At 51.7% G+C, this 21,822-nt stretch overlaps 1 protein-coding gene across 1 annotated transcript; it reads right to left on the bottom strand.

Moving 5' to 3' along the window:
• Nucleotides 1–1,767: 1,767 nt before the first annotated feature.
• LOC117028020 (cytokine receptor common subunit beta-like) lies at nucleotides 1,768–20,076 on the bottom strand. Its single transcript, XM_033116141.1, is given in 16 exon segments — nucleotides 1,768–3,884; nucleotides 3,887–3,973; nucleotides 3,976–4,739; nucleotides 5,372–5,475; nucleotides 6,268–6,325; nucleotides 6,507–6,597; nucleotides 7,689–7,848; nucleotides 8,826–8,965; nucleotides 9,854–10,011; nucleotides 10,176–10,314; nucleotides 10,864–11,032; nucleotides 11,118–11,269; nucleotides 11,789–11,979; nucleotides 13,803–13,926; nucleotides 14,896–15,085; nucleotides 19,982–20,076. Coding segments are annotated over 15 exon segments (2,547 nt in total). The 5' UTR covers nucleotides 14,972–15,085; nucleotides 19,982–20,076; the 3' UTR covers nucleotides 1,768–3,750.
• Nucleotides 20,077–21,822: the final 1,746 nt, after the last annotated feature.

Raw genomic sequence — 21,822 nt, 5'->3', positions numbered from 1 at the left:
TCCCTGAGATGGAGGTACACGTGCACATGCTGGGCTGGGGATGAAAGGAAAGGGGACGAAGCGATGCTAGGCAGGAGGGGCTGATGAAAGATCTGCCAACCCACAGAGAACTCGGGAGCAAAACGTGCCTTTTCGAAGGGCCCCACACTGGGCAGAAATGGCCAGGTCCTGGGGCCTTTGTGTCAGTCATCACCTAGGGGCACCCTGAGAAGAAGGAAGGAGTCACAGCTGGAGGCTATCAGCAGCTGGGCCGTTGGGCTTTCCTGAGTGGGGAGCTGAGCGGTGTCTGAGTCTTTCATATCTGTTTACCTACTGAAGGACATCTGGGTGGCTTCTAGGTTTTAGCACTCGTGAATAAAGCTGCCATAAACATGGGTGTGCAGGTTTTTGTGTGGACAAAAGTTTTCAGCTCTTTTGGGTCAATACCGAGGAACATGATTGCTGGACCATATGGTAAGAGTATGTTTAGTTTGTAAGAAACTGTCGAGCTGTCTTCCAAAGTGTCTGCACCATGTTTCAGTCCCACCAGCAATGAATGAGAGTTCCTGTTGCTCCACTTCCTCGCCAGCATTTGGTGGTGTCAGTCTTCTGGATTTGGGCCATTCTAATAGGTGTGTCGTGGCATCTCATTGTTTTTACTTGTAATTCCCTAGTGACATAGGATGTGGAACAGTTTTTCATATGCTTATTTGCGACCTGTATATCTTTTTGAGTGAGGTGTGTCTGTTCAGGTCTTTTGTCCATTTTTTCAATAGGGTTATTTATTTTCTTATTGCGGAGTTTTAAGAGTTCTCTGAACTGAAAAAGCAGAGAACCATATGATTTCACCGATATGTGGTATATAAACCAAAAACAACAAAAGAACAAGACAAACAAATGAGAAACAAAAACTCATAGACACAGATGATAGTTTAGTGGTTATCAGAGGGTAAGGGGGGAGGGGGGTGGGAGATGAGGGTAAGGGGGATCAAATATATGGTGATGAAAGGAGAGCTGACTCTGGGTGGTGAACACACAATGGGATTTATAGATGATGTAATACAGAACTGTACACCTGAAATCTATGTAACTTACTACCAATTGTCAACCCAATAAACTTTAATTTTTAAAAAAAGTGTTCTTTGAAAATTTTGAATAATAATTTTTTTTATCAGATGTGTCTTTTTCAAATATTTTCTCCCATACTGTGGCTTGCCTTTTCATTCTCTTGACCAGGTACTCCTATACGATTTTAGTGATAAGTAGTTTATTAGACAATATCAAGCAAAATGAAAAATGCATAACTTTTGACCTTGCAATTTTGTTTGTAAAAATATTTGGGATACACACCCAAAAATATAGGTGCATAGATGTTTATAACAGTATTGTCTGCCTTCCAGAAAGAGAAACCATAGGAAGAACAATAGTATAGTCCCTTAACTACTGCCTCGGATAGGAAGAGATGTGTATGAAGCTTGTGGAATATCATGTAGCCAATGAAAAGAAAGAATATTATTGGAAAGCGCTCCAAGACACATTAATTTTAAAAAGTAAGGCCTGGAACAGTCTTTTGAGTAGATCACATGTTGTAGAGGGCTGGAGGGAAGTAATCAAACTAAGCTCCAGTTTATAAATGTAAACGGAAAACCTTTCAAAAACATGCAACAACCCACAAGAGGGGTTTTTCCGTCTAGTAAGGGGAAGAATTGGGACATTTTTAGTCTCCATACTTTCAAACTGACTTTTTTATGTTTATGTGCTACTTCTGTAAAATAAAGCCAATATTTTAAAAAGTATGTTAATGTATCGGAAGCAATGAAAATGAAAAAGAAGAAACAAAAGCAAATATCTATTTATTATCACAATAAAAGCAAACCGAGCCACTAAGACAAGGATTCTCAGATCTGATCAAATAGTTTTTAATGCAACTCTAGTCTGTTTTCAAGACACACACCTGTCATGCGGGGTCTCTGGTCCCGCTCTCTGCTCAAGAACGCAGGATATCACGAGGCCAAAATGGAACACCAGTGGAGCCATGGATGGGAGTTCATACTACTATAGTCTCATTGGTGGCTGGGTTGGAGACACAGGAAGCAGGATCCACACGATCTGCAATCTACCGTCCACTTCTCTGCTAACAAACCAACTAACTCCCTAGTGTAGCCATAGCAGTTATATTAGTGGCTAATGGCTAACCAGTAACAGCTGATGGCCACCCAGCTACAGCTGATGGCCATCTAATAACCGAGCCAGCACCTTTCCATGTGAGGCCGAGAGCCTGGAAACTGCTCTCCGGGACTTTGTCCCCCCAACACCCCAAACAAAGGACTTGAAAGTTGAAAATAATGGGATGGAAAAGGCATATTAGGCAAATGCTAATAATGATAACACCACAGTGCAGGGAGCACGATTAATACCAGATTAAACAACATTTAGGGCCAAGAGTATTAAATAGGACAAAGAAGGATATTTACAACCACAACAAAATAACAATCCTTGAAGATGTAATGATCACAAACCTTTTAAAACTGAACAGCATAGGACAATCCATCAGGCAAATCCTTATAAATATGAGAGAATTTGATAAAACTGAAACCCCAGTTGGAAAATTTCATGCATTTGTTTTATACTCGTATTTGGAAAATCATATAAATAAAATAAATGTATAAGGATGCAAGGGGCGAGGCCAAGTACAAGGCACACAGCAGACATTCAATAAATGTGTGAATGAATGAGAGGAATTATATGAGCTGACACTTAAATAGCATATAAATATATGCCAGGCACTTTACTCTCCTAGTTCTCCTGGCCACTTTACAAGATAGGCACGATTATCATCCCATTTTGCAGATGAGAAAACAGAGACACAGAGGGGTTGGGAATTTCCCTAACGATAGGGAACCCACACACTCTAGCTACAGAATTGGAGATATTACTCTCTTCACTCTACTGCCTCTGGAAAGAACTTACATGGAAACAGTAATTAACAAGTGAGTTATATAGGTGAATATGTATATTTGCAAGTGTATAACATATAATACAATATATGTAAAACATATAAATAGAGATTATACTTTCTTCTCTTAGTCTTAGGGAACACATATGTAAATATTGATCTACTTAGCCACAGGAAAATTTTAAAGAAATTCCAGAAGGCAGGAATTTTACAGGTTACATTTTCTGCCACAAGACAGTGAAACTAAACTTCAGTAATGAAAAGATAACAAAGCGGGGGGAAATCTTGAATAATGGCTCGTAATTCATCTTAATTACGAGCCATTCCTTCCCAGTATGCAATAAATAGACAACGCAGATGTGGAAAATGAACGACGATCACATCCAAATAATTGAAGACACACACAAAGACACAGAATGAGTGAGGGGTCCGTGTCCACACTTTCTTCTACCGCAGGGGTCTTTAAAGTGAGGTCCCAGGCCAACAGCCTCAGCACCACCTGGGAACTCGAATACAAACCCACAGGTCTCACCCCAGACCTACTGAACCAAAAACTATGTTGTAACAAGCTCTGCAGTTGACTCTGGAGCATGATGAAGTTTGAGAATCACCCCTTTGCCACACAGTGGCCTCCTCTGGACGTACAGAAAGAGCCAGGGAAGGAGCCAGGGGATGGATCAAAGCGAGAACGCAAATTCCAGAGATTCAGCTGAGCCAGGGGGAGTGGCCTCACCTGTCCAGGCCTGTTGTCATTCCTGGGTGGTGCTGGTCCTACAGTGGCTTCCTTGCTTAAAAGCAGAGTTGTACCTGCTCCTTTACATTGGACCGGCAAGGGCACTTGGCCAGGGTAATGTAGTCAGAGCACCACCTTCCAGGAGTGAGAGCATGTCCTGGAGAGGGAGCTGGCATGTTCCCAAACTGGAGAGCAGACAATAATCACCCCCCTGCCAAGGACCAGGAGCCCCTCAGGGTATCAGGAGGATGGGGTCACATCTCCTTGGGGCACCCCTGGGTTCAGGCAGCAAGCCTGCCCAGAGAGGAGTTGGGGGACTGGCCTGTGCGTTGAGGGAGATCCACACGTCCCTCAAACACTGATTTCACGGGGGCTGGGACATCAGGGTGGGCATCTGTGACTCCAGGAGGGAGGCGGTGATTCTGGACTGAAGGGAGGCCCAGAGGGGAAACCCGCGAAGCAGACGATGCCCCTTTGGGTGGAATGAGTGCCAGGTCTGCAGTGGTGATGTAACCAGATGCCACGATGCTGTCCTCAGGGCCCCCAGAGGCCGTGGGCAGAGCTATGGGGCTGTCCCGGTCCTGACCACCCACCATCGGCTCAGGAGCAGGAGGGGCAGGGCCTGCCCCTGACTCCAGGGAAGGGCTGCCCTTGGCCTCTGGGCAGGGCTTCCTCTCCACACCTGTGGCCTGGCCTTGTTTCATCACCTGGGCTAGTGGGACCAGCTGCACCTGCCCAGCTGCAGGCAGAAACATGTACTCTAGGGACCCTGGAGGCAGCGGCTTCGGACTCATGCCCATCTGTGCGGGAGCCTCCTGACCCACGAGGTCAGGCAGGCAGAGGCTGTGGGGTGGCCCCAGGTAGGGGCCATTGAAGTCGAAGCCAGAAACCTTCCTCTCAGGTCTGCTTGACGGAGCTGACAGGCAGGGCTGGGGGCTGGGGGGCGGCTCCGTGGGGAGGTCCGAGGCAGCCAGTGCTGGGTCAGGCTCCGATGGTGAGTCAGGGGCACATTTCAGGTCCTCCGTGGTGAGAGGGGACACCTCGCAATGCCCGTAGTCTACATGGGACACCCTGTGGGGAATATAGGTACAGAGATGCTGGCACCGCCCTGGGCAGATAACTCAGCTCATGCACCAGGGGCTGTGGAGCAGGGACCTGTGCAGGCGCCTGGGCCCAGCAGCTCCCAGGGAGCACAGAGCAGGGCACGGTGGTGTGCAGGCCCGGAGCAGACACCCGCACTTTCCTTCTGTCTCCCTGTGGGGCTGCCTTCCAGCCCCCACGGTCTTGTTCAAGGTCTTCCTCTGCCCAGTATGCCCGCTCAGCCTCTGCTCCTTCACATGTGCCCAGCCTGTGCATGCTCAGTCATTCCCTCGTTCCCCGAGTCCCCCAGGACACAGTCCCCTCTTCTGAGGGCTCGTGGTGAGCCGGTGGCACAGGCGCTAACCGTGAGAGTGTGCAGCCCCGCAGCCACCCTGAGGCAGCAGGGCCCGAGAGGTCCTCAGCTCCAGTCTCCTGCCTCTGCTCAAATTTGAGTGATGGCCCTCGCTCACCTGGGAATCAGGAAGGTCTCCCCATGTCCAGATGGGAGCCCCCTGCTTTAGGGCGAGCCACCTCATGGATCCCTTCGTACTGAGTCACAGGCCAGAGGCCACCTCCACCGAGCCACCCTCCCAGCTCCCAGGGAGCCAGGCCCAGACACTCACCCCTCCAGCCCAGGGAAGCCGCTGCCCCACGGTCCCTTGTGTGAGGGCCTCCTGCTGGTGAGGGCCGCCATGCTGTCTGGGAGCCAGAGCCCCGCACTCCCGTTCTGGAAGAGAAGGGCATTTGTGCCCGTGAGTGTGGGGCCTGGGACGGTGATGGTCGGGTGGGGGCTGTGGGGCTGACAGGGCATCAGTGAGGCCCCAGACATGGGAGGAATCTCAGCCTGCTCAGGACAGGCCGCAGCCTCGTGACACCAGGAAGGGGTCGCCAGAGAGGGCCAGGGCTTCCCTGGGATCCTCCACTCCAGCATCTGAGGACAGGGAGCCTGTCCCGGTGAGCCTGTCATCTAGGTTGTTGCTGCCTTCATGCTCGGCCCCTGCTCGGCCCACACTGGCCTTGGGACCCTCCACAGGGGGAGCTAGTCCTGCCTGACCAAAGGGCTCCCTTCCCTCTGTGGCCATCTCAGCGCCCGTGCCGTGCCCCCAGCCTCATTGCCCACCTGCTCCGTTCCCTTCATGAGGGGTCGTGTCTCCCCCCACACATGCCTTCTGCCCGCAGTGACCTTTCCCGCCTGACACCACCCTGATCCCTCAAAGCTCAGCTCTGCTGTCCTGTCCTCAGGGAACCAATGTGCCTCCGACCTCCCCACCCTCCTCAAGTCTCTCCCCTGCTCCACGTGGGCCCTGACAGCCAGGGCGCCTGTGCATCTGTGGGGCCCCGGGGTCTACAGGGCTGAACTTGCAGGTGCTGGCCCTACTCTTAGAGCTTCCCGGCCCATCCTGGCCACCGTTGCTGCAACTCAAAGCCCCCAAGAAGGGGAAGAGGACAGGGCACGGGGACATGGGTGCAGGAGCACAGGAGCCCGTACCACCCAGCCACCCTCACAGCCAGATCCTACCTGGAACAGTTGGCTCTTACTGGGGTTGGGGATTTTCTCCTCCCACTTCCGGTTCAGCCTGGAGAGACAGCAGGGAGCTGAGAACTGCCAGACCTCAGGGCAGCTGTCCATGCTCGTGTACATGGGGGAAACTGAGGCCCAGGGAGAGAGCAGGATTTCCAAGAACCCCCACAACTGGGTGGCAGAGGGAGCAGCACCTGGGGTCCTGGGTACTCCCACCCATCATGAGGTCCCCTTACCTGTACCCGTACATGCCACAGAGGCGGAGGGCCAGGAGTAAGGCGAGGGTGGTGGCCACCAGGATGAGCGCCAGGACCCACATGGGCAGCACTTCCGGGCAGCCAGGAAGGAAACACGAGCGTTAGCATCTGGGGAGGCACAGGCTGGAGGCTCAGGAGATGGGGGCGGGTGCGGCCTGGTAGGTGTCCCCCAGCCCAGCCTGCTCTGTGCACGTGCAGTGCTCCAGAAGCTCACTGCCTCGGAGGGTACAGAGGGGCCAGACATGGGCCTGAAGAAGAGGGCATGGTCTGTACCCCACACACAATGTTTGAGTGTGGAGAGGAAACAGTGGGGTACATCCTTTCCAGGAGCAGGAGGTGCCTGGGGGAGACAGTGACTGCAGCCCATGGAAACTAGGGGGACTTCCTGAAGGAGGCAGCATATAAGCTCGGCCTGGAGCAACAGAGAGGATTGGAGAGGCAGAGATGGGCAAACCATGCTGGCGGAGGAAGCAGCTGGTGCCAAGGTCTCTCAGGGCCTCCACCCTTCCTGCTGGGCAGCCTGGACCCCTCAGAGGCTGGGCCCCTCCAAGAGGCCCTGGTGTTCTTCCCTTGGGCCCAGCAGGCCAGCTCTTCCTTCTGCTTCATCACGCCCATCTCGCTGGGGCTCCTGCCCTGGTAAGGCTGCCTGGACTGGGGCGCCCGCTGCCAACACCTCCTCCCTTCTCTCTCTGCAACTACCTCCCGGCCCAGTCTTGTACTGTCTCCCAGTGGCCACTCCTGGTGGTGAAAAGTGAGGGACAAATGGAAGGAGCAAGTGCAGGGAAATGAGGAAGATTAAGAATCGAACCAAAACCTTCCCATCTCAGACCTCTGTCTGTAGCTCCTGATGTTTGCTGCCATGGTAACTGGAAATTTGGGCTGATGGTCACTGGGTAGTGGCTGCCACAAAGGCTATGAAACCTTGGTCATATTAATAGAGGGCTAAGGTCCAGTCTGAGGAAGGACGGCTGATGAGACCTGCTCTTCTCTGCTCTCTCAAGACCTCACCTTAGGTCTGTGTTGCACACCCGGTGTCACTAGTGACACGTGGGTGGGAAGGATGCTGTGCTGGGTGGGGCCACATCTCTGTGCCCACATCACCCCTGTCCCTTCCCAGCTGGGCTATAGCAAGAGGGTTGGGTGGAGATCGGGGAGACATACCCCACTCAGTGTCCCAGGAGCGCTCTTCACTCCACTCGCTCCAGATCCCATTGTAGCGATGGTACGGCTTGACCCTCACTCTCGCCTGGTACGTGGTGGAGGGCTCCAGAGGTGGCAACGACAGGATACGTGTGTTCTTGAGGGACTCTGTCTTGCTCTCCTGTGGGTGCAGGGGTATCAGCAGGCATGCTGAGGCTGAGGCAACTTTCAGGGCGCATGTCAGCACAGCTGCAACCCTTCCCCCGCAAACGCAGGTCTGTTACCCATCAGCCCCAGATTACGCTTGGACCCCAGGTCTGAGACAGGAGCAGCCGCACCGTGGAGGACCCTCCCTAGGCGTAAACCAGGGAGCAGTCCGGATGGAACCGGACATCACACCTCTTGCAAGCACCCCTGTGACAACACTGAGGCCCAGGAGCCCTGACGGGGTCACTATGTCCCACCTGCTCCTTGATCCCCTCCACCTCCCAGTGTCTTGGGGCCGCCTGGACCCCAATTTTGACCTTCCCAGGAATGCGGTGCAGGGTGACTGACTCTAGACTCTGAGACAAGGCTTCAGGAGGCAGGGGGCCCAATCTCAGCGTCAGCACTGCCCCACCCGCTCCTGGCCTCAGTTTCCCCATTTCCAGCCTGAGGGTCAGGGGCTGGCTCCACCGTTTCTGGTCTGATTTCTGTAGAGCCTGAGGTCCTGCACACAGATCGGAGGACGACCAGGGGTGGGATCCAGAGACCGAGCCCCGCGCTGGAGCCCTGCCTGTTTCACCAGGAGCCGCTCTGCTCTTAGCGGCTGCACAGTTGTATTCCGGATTAGATTCCTCCGAAGTAATGTCCCCTTTATGACTTTTGAAAACCCTTCAGCCGGCATCGCAGCCCTCCCTGCCCTGACATCCATCTGTGATCCCTTTGCAATTCTGAGTTACTCGTGTTCCTTTTGGCTAAGTCACATTACCCCGCTGAGCCTCGGTTCCTTCACCAAGGGAAGGGACAGTGACCTGCTGACCACACAGGACGTGATCACCAAGTCCCAGTGGCGTCCCTGACTCGTCACCTGTGACGCCAGGCATCTGGCAGGCTGTGTCCCCCTGCATATAGTCTCACACCCCTCACGCCCAAGCCCCGCCAGGCCACACCCCTCACCTCCCATGAGTCTGCGTCCTGCTTGTACTGGACCTCGAAGGTGTGCTTTATGTGCGGGAAGAGCATTGCCTGTACCTCCCAGCTCAGGCTGTAGCCGTCTCTGCCCTTGGTCACGTTGAGTGTCGGGGGAGCCAGCTGGACTGAAGGAAGTGAAACTTTCAGGGAACATTGTTCCTAACATCCCTCCTGTGGAACATTCCTTGTGTTCCATGCTGGTCACAGGTGCTGTCTCCCCTGGCCGTGGGCCCCAGGTCCCGCCCATCTCGGGGACTTAAGCCCATTTTATTATGTCTTCCATTGTGACCTGAGCAGCCCTGTTCTCGGTTGACACTGAGTTACACCTGTTTTGTAGTCTTGCAACCCACAGGATGGGTTACTGCTAGTATTTACGTGATGACAAAATCACCATAATGGACTCTATCCCGGAGTAGTGAGTCTCCTAGGCTCTGCTAGCCACGTCAGTCTGCATGGGTTAGTTCACTGAATTCTAACTGCATAACAGGGACCAGGGTTATTACCCTGCAAGGAACCGCAGCTTGTTTTCACACACCCTTGTCCCCAGCTGATGAAGGAAATCATGGGTCAATTGTTAAAGACTGAAAAGCTTCATTAGAAGAGGACTTTAGAAACTGGAATGAGAAAACCCCAATCAGGGAATAGAAGGAGAATTTGGTGGGAGTTCCAGGATGGCCTGGCCGGCAGCAGGAGCTCTAGCGAAGAAGTTGCAGAGCTGGACAGGAAAGCGCAGCGAGAAGAATGGAGGAAACTGTGTTAAGGACGTGATCCTGGGGATATCAATTCCGCATTCTTTCATATTATTTGCCACGGTCGTTGTTGCAGTATTGCTTCTTGAGAACTTCAAGAAGAGATTCTAATTATGTTTGTTCACTTTGTTCACTAGACTGCGTTTTGCTGAACGTGACAAACGTGAGCATGAGCCATAGGGAACCCTGAGTTATACGGGTTACACAGTGAAACACTGCCCTCCTGAGACCGCATCCCCCTTAGAAGGCTGGGGGCAAACTCACTGTTGTCTGAGCTCTTTATAAATTTCTCCTCCTCCTTTGGCCGAACTGAGACGATGTACAGGCTGTGGTTCCAGGGGTCGTGCACGGGGATCTGGCATCGGTGCCGGACGTAAGGACCACTCGCCTTCTCCATCAGCACTGGGGAACATTCTTGCTCCCTGAGGATCACGGCAGAGATGAGGGCAGGGGGAGGCAGGGACGACAGGAGGAATGAGACCTCAGGATGAGCTGTAGCTACCTGGGGATGGGGGTCCCAGAGGCACTGGTGGCCTGGAGAGGGCAGTGCCTAGGGGAGGGGAGGCACAAAAGAGGGGACACTCACCCTTCAGCGTTGGGGCTGGACTTGTAGAAGAGGGTGAAGGAGATCGAGCTGGTCACCTCAGACCTCACTTCCCAGGAGCAGCTGAGCACGGTGCCCCCGTCGAATAAGCACTGGAGATTCTGGGGCAGGGCCTCGTCCCCTGGAAATGGAGACAGTCCCTCACTCATTCCCTCCTTCATTCGTTCCCTAGCTCTCAGTGGCTGCCCAGCATGAGATGGGCTTTGGGGCCCCAAAGACCAGGGGTTAAACTATCGCCTGCCCCTGCCCGCTCTGTGACCACAGGTCAGAGAGTGGAATCTGTGGACTGTCATACCCCCACGTAAAACGAATCAGCATCTAGTTTCAGTGTTGGGGGACTTAACACAAGAATGGTGGTTTGTCTGCACGTAGTACAGCTCTCATGAAAACACAGCTGCTCGTACCACCATTGTGATGGTCGTTGTAATTATTTCAGGCCAGAAAGTGTACAGGCCCTGGGGCCCCAGGCTGAGCAAGGTGCTGCCGCTGCCTCTGCAGAGTCACCGTGGGGTGGGGTGGGGGTGGGGGTGGGATGGGCCCAGGGAGGCGACTGTAAACACGTGGCACAGAAGGGTGTAGGAATCTGCATGTGGGCCCCTGAACCCCTTCTGTCCAGGCTGTAATGAGCTGCCCTCCCCACAGAGGGCCAGCAGCCCACTGGATCCATTACCCGGTGGGGAGTCCCAGAGAACCTCTGGGCTCCACTGGCTGGGCCGTCCAGAGAGCCCCGAGCCCGGGACCAGCCAGGTGCGCACTCGGGCCACATAGGTGCTGCTGGGCAGGAGTTGCTTTCGCCCCAGGGTGGCATTTGGAGACATGGAGGAGACGGTGGGGGCGTCCTGTTGGGAGAGAGTGATCGCTGGAGCAGGTGTCCGCTGGGCCAGGTCCCTGTGGGCTCTGGGCCGAGCGGGCTGAGGTCCCTACCTCCCAGGAGTCCTGAAGCCGCCTGTAGACCACCTCAAACTGCAGGTTTGACAGCCACTGGCTCTGGGAGGCGCCGAGGGCCACACTCCAGGTCAGCAGGAATTGGTCCCCGGCAGCACTGACGTGGAGGTCCTGGGGTGCGGGGGGCTGCACTGCAGGGAGAGGAAGTCACGTGCCCATGAGGGGCTGGACAACCGTGGGCCTGGTTAAGAGCCTGCGAGGCCTCTGTGTGGACGTTCTTGGGTTCCAGGCCCAGCGGTGCCCTGACCAGCTGAGTGACCTTGGACAAGACCCCACTCCTCTAGAGACCTTAGGCCCTTCATCTGCCAAATCGTGGGGATTCAGTGTGACCGGGAGTAAGGCTGCACAGGTAGCTGTGCACATATAGCCTAAGCTGTATGTGGTGGCAATTAAACTCTAAATGCAGCCTCCCTGTCCCCATGTCCCCACTGGCCAGGATGCAGCCTGCGTGGCCTCCTGCCCAGCAGAGGGCCCTGTGGCTCATGTTACGCCCTCTGTGCTCTCCACCCTCCTCCTTCTGTTTTCCACCTGCCCAGAGTCCGGCACCTCTCAGTGCGCAGCACAAAAAGATCTCCTCCCTACAGTCTCTGGCCTCCCCGGGGCCCACTGTCCACACGGGGACCACCCTGGCCAGGGACCCCAGGCCTCACCGTGCTGGGTTGGAATAACGGTGAGATCGGTGTCCAGAGGCCTGTCTGGTCGGAATGAGAAGTTATCTCTGTCCGTATTTGTAAAAAGCTTTTGGGGAATGACGCATTTTCTGGGCACACAGGGGAGAGAAGGGCAGTCTGACCAGAGCATGTTGTCACTGAGGTCACAGGACACTGGTTTCCGGGGGCCCCTGCCGGGAGAGGACATGGTTTAGTCCGGAGTGAAGAAGAATCACGCATTTATAACATTAGTGGGTTGTTCCTTTGTGTGAGGCTTGGTCTGGGGTCAGTGGACCTGGCTGTGAACAAAACACACACAGTGCAGAGCCAACAGCCTGACAGAGGGAGACACACATGAAACAACTGAATAACATAGGTCGTGTGTCAAACGGAGGCAACTTTATGTAGACAAGTACACAGGGAAAAGGGACATGGAGTACCACTAGACATGGGTGTCCAGGGAAGGCAATGTGGGCAGTTGACATTTGCCCTGAGGCAGTGTGAGACCAAAGAGGCACACGTGGGAGTGACTGTCCTGGAGGTCATGTGGGAACGGCGGTCACCGGCGCCAGGTAAGGCCAACGAATCAGGTAAAGAAGGCTGAAGATTGAACTTTAGGTTTAGCAACATGAGGTCACAGGTGAACTTGACTGGTAGGGGTGAAACTCTTATCAGAGTGGGTTTAAGGGGGTAGATGGAAAAAGGTAGAGGAGTGTCACCACAAAAGGAGGCGGAGGATGGGCCCCAGGAGGAGGAGACAGGGCAGGAGGCACCACGAGCTGCAGCCCTGCTTAGTCTCTGTAAGTGGGGGTTGGGCCCCGTGGTTCAGTGACTGGGAATGATCCTGCAGAGGGCCCATCGATGGCACAGGGGTGAGTGGGGACCGTGGTGGCAGCGATGTCCTTAAGCAGTAAGACCAGATGGGACCCCGGCTGTGGCCTCAGACAGGACGGGACAGGAAATCCCTGCAGGCAGATCCAGGGAGGCTGCAGACTCGGGCGCCTGCAGGGAGAGCGTGCAGGGGGCTGGGCCTTCTCTTCCGGGGAGTCTGGGGTCCCAGTGCAGGAGAAAGCAGGTCACAGCCAAGGGTAGGAGGTGGGCTGGTGGTGAGGAGGCTGAAGGGAAGACGGAGGCTCCCAGAGAGCAGGACAGCGCTCAATGGCCGTGCTGTGGGTGTGACAGCTGGCTCCTCCCTAGGGCAGCCCCTGAGAGGGCTCCCCAAACCTGGTGACACCAGCCGTGTAATTATTTCTATTACTGTGAGTTACATTCGCACAAGACGCCAGCATGGTGTGAGGCACCTGCCCAAATGGCGTATGTCCCAGAGACCATGCAGGGAGCACAGACAAACCCCTCTCTCCGGAGGTGGCAGGGCCTCGGGGAGGGCTGGAGCCCAGGCCTGCAGGCCACACACAGGACACTAGCCACCGTGTGGCCGGGGAAGGAGCTCAGCTCCAAGGTCTCGGTTTCCTCATCTGTGAACTGGGCATCTTAGTGCTCCCTGCCCACCTCTCCGTGAGGATGACCTGAGATGGACTTGTGTGGGGCGATTTGTGAAGTTGTGACAAAGTCAGGGGAGATTATGACCATCAACATTAACCCACATGCTTTCCCGGAAGCCCCGGCATCAGACGCCGCTGTGTTTCCCCGAAAATCAGACCTGGGAGGACCATCAGCTCTAACGCGTCTTTTGGAGCAAAAATTACTATAAGACCCGGTCTTATTTTACTATAATGTAAGACCGGGTCTTATATAACATAACGTAACATAACATAACATAACAACATAATACCGGTCTTATATTAATTTTTGCTCCAAAAGACGCATTAGAGCTGATTTTCCGGCTCGGTCCCATTTTCAGGGAAACAGAGTAGCACCCGGGCCTGGCAGGTCACCTGACGGAGCAGGAGCCCCTTGGCAGGGTCGCCCTCCTCCGCCCTCCAAGCAGCCCCAGCCGGCACCGCCCCACACAGCAAAGCCCCCCGCCCCCGGCCCCGGCCCCGGGGTCACTCACTCATTGAGCCTGCGGTGGAGGGTCACATTGATGAGCCGCTGGGCATCCTGGGTGGCCGCCCACCTACAGGTGATGTGGCTGGTGTAGTCGTTGTGGCAGCGCAGGGTCTGCATCGGGACAGTCCCTGACCCGGGAGAGGCAGGAAGGGGGTCACACCTCTCCCCTCCAGGTGTCCCTTGTCACCACCCCTGGGTGCCTGGCACTGGGGAGGAATCTCCCAGAATCCTTTAGAGGCTCCCGGCGGGCCAGGGGCCTGAGGGCGTGAGGGTGCTGGCTGTGGACCCTCCTGTCTGGAGAGGCACACATTGTTCTAGCTGATTCGCAGTATGTTCCCTGAGCCCCTGCCGTGCCCTGCTCCTGGAACAGGGCCCTGCCACCCCAGGACAGGGATGTGCCCCAGGCACAGGCCCTGCCCTGGACCCCCAGGTGCAGCCTGGGAGGAGAGGCACCAATGTACCCCTAAGAGTCGGTGGGCAGAGCTGTGCTCTGGGACCTTCCCACCCTGGTCCTTGGTCAGCTGCCAGGCCTGATGGTTGGAAAAGGGAACCATCACCATGGTTCCCATGGTGATCAGAGAAGTCACGTTCTCTGGGAGCCCTTGGGGAGGGGGGTTCGTGGGCCTCAGGACCATCCCAGCTGGGCCTCCAAGCACGAAGGTGTTGCTGGGGCTGAAGCGGGGAGAGACTCCCAGGCCAAGGGCCCAGGGAGGTGGGAACTGGTCACGGCCAGTGTCAGAGGAGCAGCGTCTGAGGGAGAAGGAGGGGCAGAGAAAAGGCTGGAAGGGCCGGCCTGGAGGTCAAAGGCTTTGGATGCCACACTGAGAAATGTGGACAGGAAGGGACACAGAGGACAAGGGCTTTATAGGAGGCCTGAGAAGATGAGCAGGAGTGTGGGAGGAGGGATGGGGGTGCCGGGAAAGAGCAGGGAGAGAGAAGAAATGAGGGAAGGGAAGGGAGGGAGGCAAGGCCAGAGCTGCCGGGGTCTGGGAGCTTCCTGGGGGGTATTTTGGGGATGGGGTGGCCTGGCCCAAGGGGCCCAGCAGTAAGGAGTGGGTAGGGAAGGGGAGGAAAGGGGAGAGAGCAGTCGGGCTCACCTTGGGCCCCTGCCACACTGGGTCCCCAGCACAGGGCCAGCAGGGCTACGGGGAGCAGCCATGCGGGCAGCGCCATGTCCAGGTCAGCTGGATGAGCAGGGCCGGCAGAGGGTTCTGGCTGTGGGCCAGGGGCCAGGCCTATCTCACCAGCCCTTGTGGTCTTCGCCCACTGCTGTTCCTTCTTCAATGCCTGAGGGGGGAGATATGGAAAAGGGTCAGGCCACCCACCTTTCTCTCCATGCCCATGGGCACAGCCAGTGGTGAGGGAGTGAAGGCTCTGATGCCAGAGAGGCAGGAGGCCTGTGCTCCAGTCCCTGCTGTGTCCTCAGCTGGGACCTCGGGTTAGCGCCTTCTCCTCCAGGCCTGGGAGGGTCTCCTCACTTGCAGTTTTATAGCGGTCACCAGGGTGTTGGAGTGAATTCTGCGTACTCACAAATTCTGCTATGGGGATGATGTCCGTGTGCTTTGCATAAAGCTCTTTAAGTGTTTCTGGTGGATAAGTTTTGGGGAACTACCTGCAACAGATGGAGACTTTCATCTCCCTGGTCTTAAGGATGTGCGCGTGCACACACACACACACACACATGCGCACACGTATGCACACACGTGCACACACTGGGACACACTCAACGAACACCATGGACTGCATGTCTCCTGCCCATTTCGTCCTGTCTCTTCCCTTTTCTCTGCAGGAGGCTGAGACTTTTGCCTTCCCTGATATGCTATGAAAAGAGAAGTCAGGTGTCTTGGCTTCTTTTCTTCCTCAAAATTTCTGAAACCTACAAAACACATAAACACATCCCCACACAGAGGTGCTCGGACCCCCGCACGAGAACTAAGTGCTCCACAAGATCTCTTACAAACCTGGGGGATGCTAGAGCTGGTCCCTGACCCAGGGATGACTCTGCTTCTCCTGGGAGCTTCTTCCCAACAGAAGGAGTCCAGTCCTTCCCTGATCAGCTAGGTGTGTGGTTGCCTGTCAGTTTTCCAGACTTAGATTAATAACATCTTGTTTAGCAATACATGGTAAACCTTTAAGGAAAAACTAGGGAACGATTAATATAGAATTCGGTGTAAAAGTTATCTCCTACCTCAGGAAGAGGGTAGGAAGGAGGACCCGTTGAGACAGAGTTTGCCAGGGGGCAGGGTGTAGGTACAGACAATGGTTCTTTTTGTACACCATCAGCATCCATCCTCGACTCTCTCCCCCTTTCTCTCCATCTAGGCACACCTGCAATCTTGACTGACTCTAACTCTTCCCCAGCTGCCCCTGCACAGCTGAACCAAACCACTCCAACCAGTCTCACTGTAAGTTCCTGGTTATGACCCAGAACTGCTACCAAACCCCACATGACATTTCCCCAGGCCATTGGCTCTCTCCATTCCCCTTCTCCTAGGAGGTGATTTCACACCTTCTCTATTCCCTTTATACCTAAAATCCCACAGTACCTGTTCCTACTCTCAGCCTCCACCTGCTTTCTCCCTCACTGGGAAAATTGATCAGGAAAAAACAGAAGATCCGGCCCCACCGATTCCCATCATGAGCCCCTGTACCTATCCACTTCCCTTACCTCCTGCCGTCAATGCACGCTCCATACTGCTTTCCAAAGCCGCCACCCCACCCCACCTTCCCCCGCTAATGCACAGGATCCATCCAGGTTTGCCGACTCAATGCCATGGCTCCACAAATTCTCCCTCCTCTGTCTCTCCTAGAGCTTCAGTTTGCGCCTCACTATTGGATTACTGCCATGAGCTACCACACGCTGTAATTTCTTCCTTCTTCAAAAGAACACTTTTTCTTGGTCCCACTTCCTCCTACCATCTTCCATCTTATTTCTCTTGTCTTCTTTGCAGTAAAACGCCTTCAGATTTTTTTGCACTCAGCACCCCCCTTTCTCTCCATCCATTCTGCCTTTATGCCTACTCGTATTAGGATTTTGCCCACTCCAGCAACCACTTCTTACCACCCTCAGTGCCAACACGGTGGCCCAAGTCACCATCATATCTCATCTAGCATTGTGAGAAAGCCTCCTCAGATTTCCCTGTTTCCATCCTCGCCTCCCCTCATCTTCTATTCATGGAAGCCATAAGCAGATGCCAATAAAAACTAGCCCATGGTTCCCCTGTTACAGTTAGAGTAAAAGCAAAGTCCTTCCAGTGGCTTATAAAATCTAGCCCCCTATTGCCTCTTTGATCTCCTTTCCTACTACTCCCCTCCTAAGTCACTGTGCTCTAGCCCCACTGGCCTTCTGGGTATTCCTCAAACACTCCAGGCATGCTCTTTCCTCAGAGTCTTTGCACTGGCTGTTCCCCCTGAATGGAATGTTGTTCCTTTAGATAGCCACATGCCTAATCGCCTTGCCTCTTTCAAGTCTCTGCTCAAACAGCACCTCCTCAATGAAACACGCCTTGACCCACTTCCACCTTCCTCCAAATTCTGGTGTCCCTTACACCTTAGAGTTCATATTTTTGTCTAACACACTATACAATATACTTTTTCTTTTTTTTTTTTTTTGCATTTGTTGTTTCTTCCTCCCCACTAGCTCCCTTTCTTTCCATCACCTTCCTCTCCTCCACATGTTCTGTGAGGGCCAAGACTGTTTTATCTTCTCTTTTCACTGATACATCTCAAGTACCTAGAGCAATGCTCAATACATATTTGTGAGATAAATACATTTCTTAATACGAGTGATATTTCCTAATGCTAAAGGGGTCAATTCACCAAGAAAACATAACGATACCAAAATAAGTACGCTCTTCATTAGAAAACTTTAAATACACGAAGGAAAAACTGACAGAACTGAAATAAGAAACAGACAAATCTACAATGATAGTTGGAGGTTTCGACACTTCTCTCAATAATTAATAAAACAATGAGTTAAAATATATAAGACTAAAACAATGCTATCAACAAACTGGATCTAATTGACATTTACTAAATACTCCACCCAACGAGAAAAGAATAAATGTTTTTCTCAAGTCATTCACCAAGATGTATTATATTCTATATCAAAAAACTAAACCTAATAAACTTGAAAGAGTTAGAATCATACATAGTGTCTTCTAATCAAATCAGAGGTCAATAATAATTAGAGATAAATACCTGGAAAATCCCCAAATATTTAGAAATTAGACTTTCCTAAATAACCCTTGGGTCAAAGAAAGCATCACAAGGGAAATCAGAAATATTTTTAACTGAATGAAAGTGAAAGGCAATATATCAACATGTGTAAGATGCAGTTAAAGCAACATTTAGAGGGAAACATGGCTTTAAATAATTATGTCACAGAAGAAGAAAGATAAAATCAGTGATCTAGACTTCCAACTTAAGAAGCAAGAAAAAAAGAGCAAATTACACACCAATAAGGAAAAGGTGGAAATAAGAGCAGAAATCAGTGAAATAGAAGAATAATTAGAGAAAATTATTTTCTCTAATAATTTGCTGTTTTCAATCAATAAAGTTTATAAACGTCTAATTAGGCTAAAAGAAAAAAGAGAGAGAGAGAAAAAAGACACAAATTACCACTATTAGGAAAGAAACAGAGGCATCACTACAGATTAAAAGAATAATAAGAGAATATAATGAGCAACTTTAAGCCATTATTTTTGTCAACTTAGATAAAGTGGAAAATATTCTTAAAAGACACAAATTACCAAAACTAAATCAAGAATTATAAAATTTGTATAAGCCTATATCTATTTAAAATGTTGGATTTATAATTCAAAACACTGTCACAAAGAAAATGCCAGGCCCAGATAGTTTCACTGGTGAGTTCTAATAAATAATGTCAATTCTACACAAACTTGGAGGAGGAAGTACTTCCCAACTCATTTTATAAAGTCATCAATACCCTTTTAGCAAAACCAGATAAAGATACTACAAGAAAATAAAATTACAGACCAATACTTCTTATCAACACAGACACAAAAATCCTTAACAGAATATTATCAAGTTGAATTTGACAATATATAAGGAAGATAATACACCATGACGACATGGGGTTTATACCAGATATGCAAGGTTGATTTGTCATTTGAAAAGCAGCCAATGTAATTTACTACATTAACAGATTAAAGGAGAAAAATTACATGATCTCAACACGCACAAAGAAAGCATTTGACAAAATTCAATACCCATACATGCTACAAAAAGAAAAACAAAAAAGCCTGCCAGCAAAGTAGGATTACAAAATAATTTCATCAACCTGATAAAGGGCCTCTATGAAAAGGCTACAATTTCTCCCCCTAAGATCAGTAACAAGGCAAGAATGTCCACTCTCACCACTGCTATTAAACATTTTGCTGGAGATCTTAGCCAATGCAATAAATCAAGAAAAATAAGTAAAATGGATACACCTTAATAAGGAAAAAGTGAAACTATCTTTATTCACAGATGATACGTATGTACACAGATAATTTTAAGGAATCTACAAAAAATAAAAAATAACAAGCTATGACAACCAAGTGAACTTAGCAAAAGTAGAGGATACAAGGTCAATATACTACATTTGGGAGAAAGGGCTGGGTGGTAGTCAAAGAGCGTCAGTGCCCTTATACAATCCTGGGCAAGGGATGACCTTCCCCTCCTCCTAAATGGAGCTCATGAAGCCACATTGAGCTTTGAGCCTAAACAGAACGTATCTCAAAATTCCACCTTCTGCATCCCTCTTCTCTGTTCCCCACCCCCCAGTAAACACAGATACCTCCATACACACAAACACACACTTCTAAATCTATGTGTCAGAGCTGGAAAGGATCTCAGAGATTGTCACCTCCAATGCTTCTATTCTAAAGATGGAGAGACAGAAGCCTAAAGTTAAGAGGGACTATTTTCCCTGTCAGCAACACCTTAGTGGCAAAGCAAGGGACAGAACACAAATATCTGACTCCTGAGCTCTCTCCTCCAACCTCTCATTCCAATACCTGACTGAGAGGCCAAGCCCTAACCTCCCCAAGTCCCCAGAACACACCTGCCCACTCAGCACCCCCAGACTCTCCCTGTCCCTTCCGTCCCAGTCTTCCCACATTCTCCTGCTCCCCATCTCACCCATCAGCCTGTCCCCAAAAGCCAGGCACACAGACCAACCTTCTGCTGGAGTCTCCAGATGGCAGCGAGTTTCTCATGCTTTTTGTTTATGTTTCTGTAGGAAATGGAGAAACAGAAAGCGGAAGTGATGCCCAGGCCTGTTTCTGCACAAGTGACAACACAAGATCACCCAGCTTCTTAGAATTGTGGACACCAAGATATGATTTTGCAAATGTTCCTTCTCCCAGAAGTACTTCTACCCACTTTGTCTCCCTGTAAACGCCTACGTATCTGCTGTCAGCTCAGGTGCAAAGTTCCTGCACGCAGCCTTCCCTGATGCCACAGGGGGTGCAGGGGGTGGTGGCTGCAATAAGCAGAGCAGGTGAGAGCTGGGAGCCACGTGGACCTGGGCTGGACCCCCATCTCCTCTACTGCTCACAGTCACATGTGAGTGTGGCTATAAACTGAATCATGACCCCAAAAATTTATATGGTGAAACTCTAACCCTCAATGCAACGGTATTGAGGATAGGGCCTTCTGAGATAATTAAAGTTAAGTGAGGTCATAAAGGTGGCGTCCTCATCCCATAGGATCAGCGTCTTTATAAGAAAAGGCAATATTCTCTCTCTCTCTCTCTCTCTCTCTCTCTCTCTCTCTCTCTCTCTCTCTCTCTCTCTCTCTCTCTCGTTTCTTCCCCGCTTCCTTCCTTTCTCCCTCCTCCTACCCTTCTGTCCACTACATGAGGACACAAGGAAAAGGTGGCCGTCTACAAGCCAGAAAGAGATCTCACCAGGACCTGAATCGGCCAGCGCCTTCATCTGGGACTTGTAAACTCCAGGACTACGAGAAAATGAATTTCTACTGTTTTAGCCACACAGTCCAGGGTATTTTGTTATGTCAGCCCGAGCAAACTCAGACGGTGAGTTTACACAAACTGCCTGCATGTTGCTTCTCCAAGCCTCAAGCTCCTCACGTGTTACTTGGAGATGGTCACCTACAAACCTCAGAAAGGTTTTGAAGGAATCCGATGAGTGATGCCTGCCACGTGATAACCCGCAATCAGGGTTAGCTGAAATTACGTTTGTTCCTGTTAGTTCCTCTTTTGCCCTGCACCTTCCCACACTGTCCTCAGTTTTCATGTCCACCCCCAACCTGTTAATATCTCTTTCTTTGGTTGTCTACACATGACCTGGCACTGAGATGGTACTCAGGACTGTGTGGAATGAATGGATGGATGGATGGATGGATGGATGGATGGATGGATGGATGGATGGATGAACAAATGAGTCACTCCTTGAGGACAGAGACTCTAGAGCCCACACCCCCTCCTTTCTCTCTCAGGTTCTATCCAGCCAGGCCCAGGACTGTGCACACAAATTGGGGACCCTCACCTGGTGCTATATGGAGCTCAGTGTAGTGTGTAGACCACAAGGACGGGCACCCTGAGTCCGGCTGCTCCGAATTTAGACATTGGTACCTGCCTTTTTCTGTGCCTTTTTCCTGGTGGGAAGAAGGGCATGGAGGAGGAGAGGGAAAGAGTGGGTAACTGTTGGCATTCTCTCCTGATGGTTCTTTGATTACTTCTTGCCAGTCAGGGCACACCTGGCCAGGAAGAGTGTACAATACTTCTTTCCTTGGTGGGGAAAGTCCTCGCTCAAGGACAGGACTGGGGATCAGCCTTTGGTGGGGGCACACTGAATGAAGCCCCCCTTGGGGTCCTGCATTTTCTCTGGCACTCCTGCATGTGTGTGATCACTGTTCTGCATGGAGAGAACATTCAGGGGTCCAGCACCAGACATTATTCAGGGTCTAAGCTGAATCCTGTCCCCAGCCTTCTTCCTCTCCTGCTTGCTCCTACTCAGCTGTTCGGGACCCCCTTGTTGAGTTCAGGACACAGGACA

The sequence above is a fragment of the Rhinolophus ferrumequinum genome, chromosome 10 (genome assembly GCF_004115265.2).
Source record: "Rhinolophus ferrumequinum isolate MPI-CBG mRhiFer1 chromosome 10, mRhiFer1_v1.p, whole genome shotgun sequence".
Lineage (NCBI taxonomy): Eukaryota > Metazoa > Chordata > Mammalia > Chiroptera > Rhinolophidae > Rhinolophus > Rhinolophus ferrumequinum.
The sequence above is the reverse complement of the archived record's forward strand: the minus strand, read 5'-3'. Positions and strand labels throughout refer to the sequence as shown.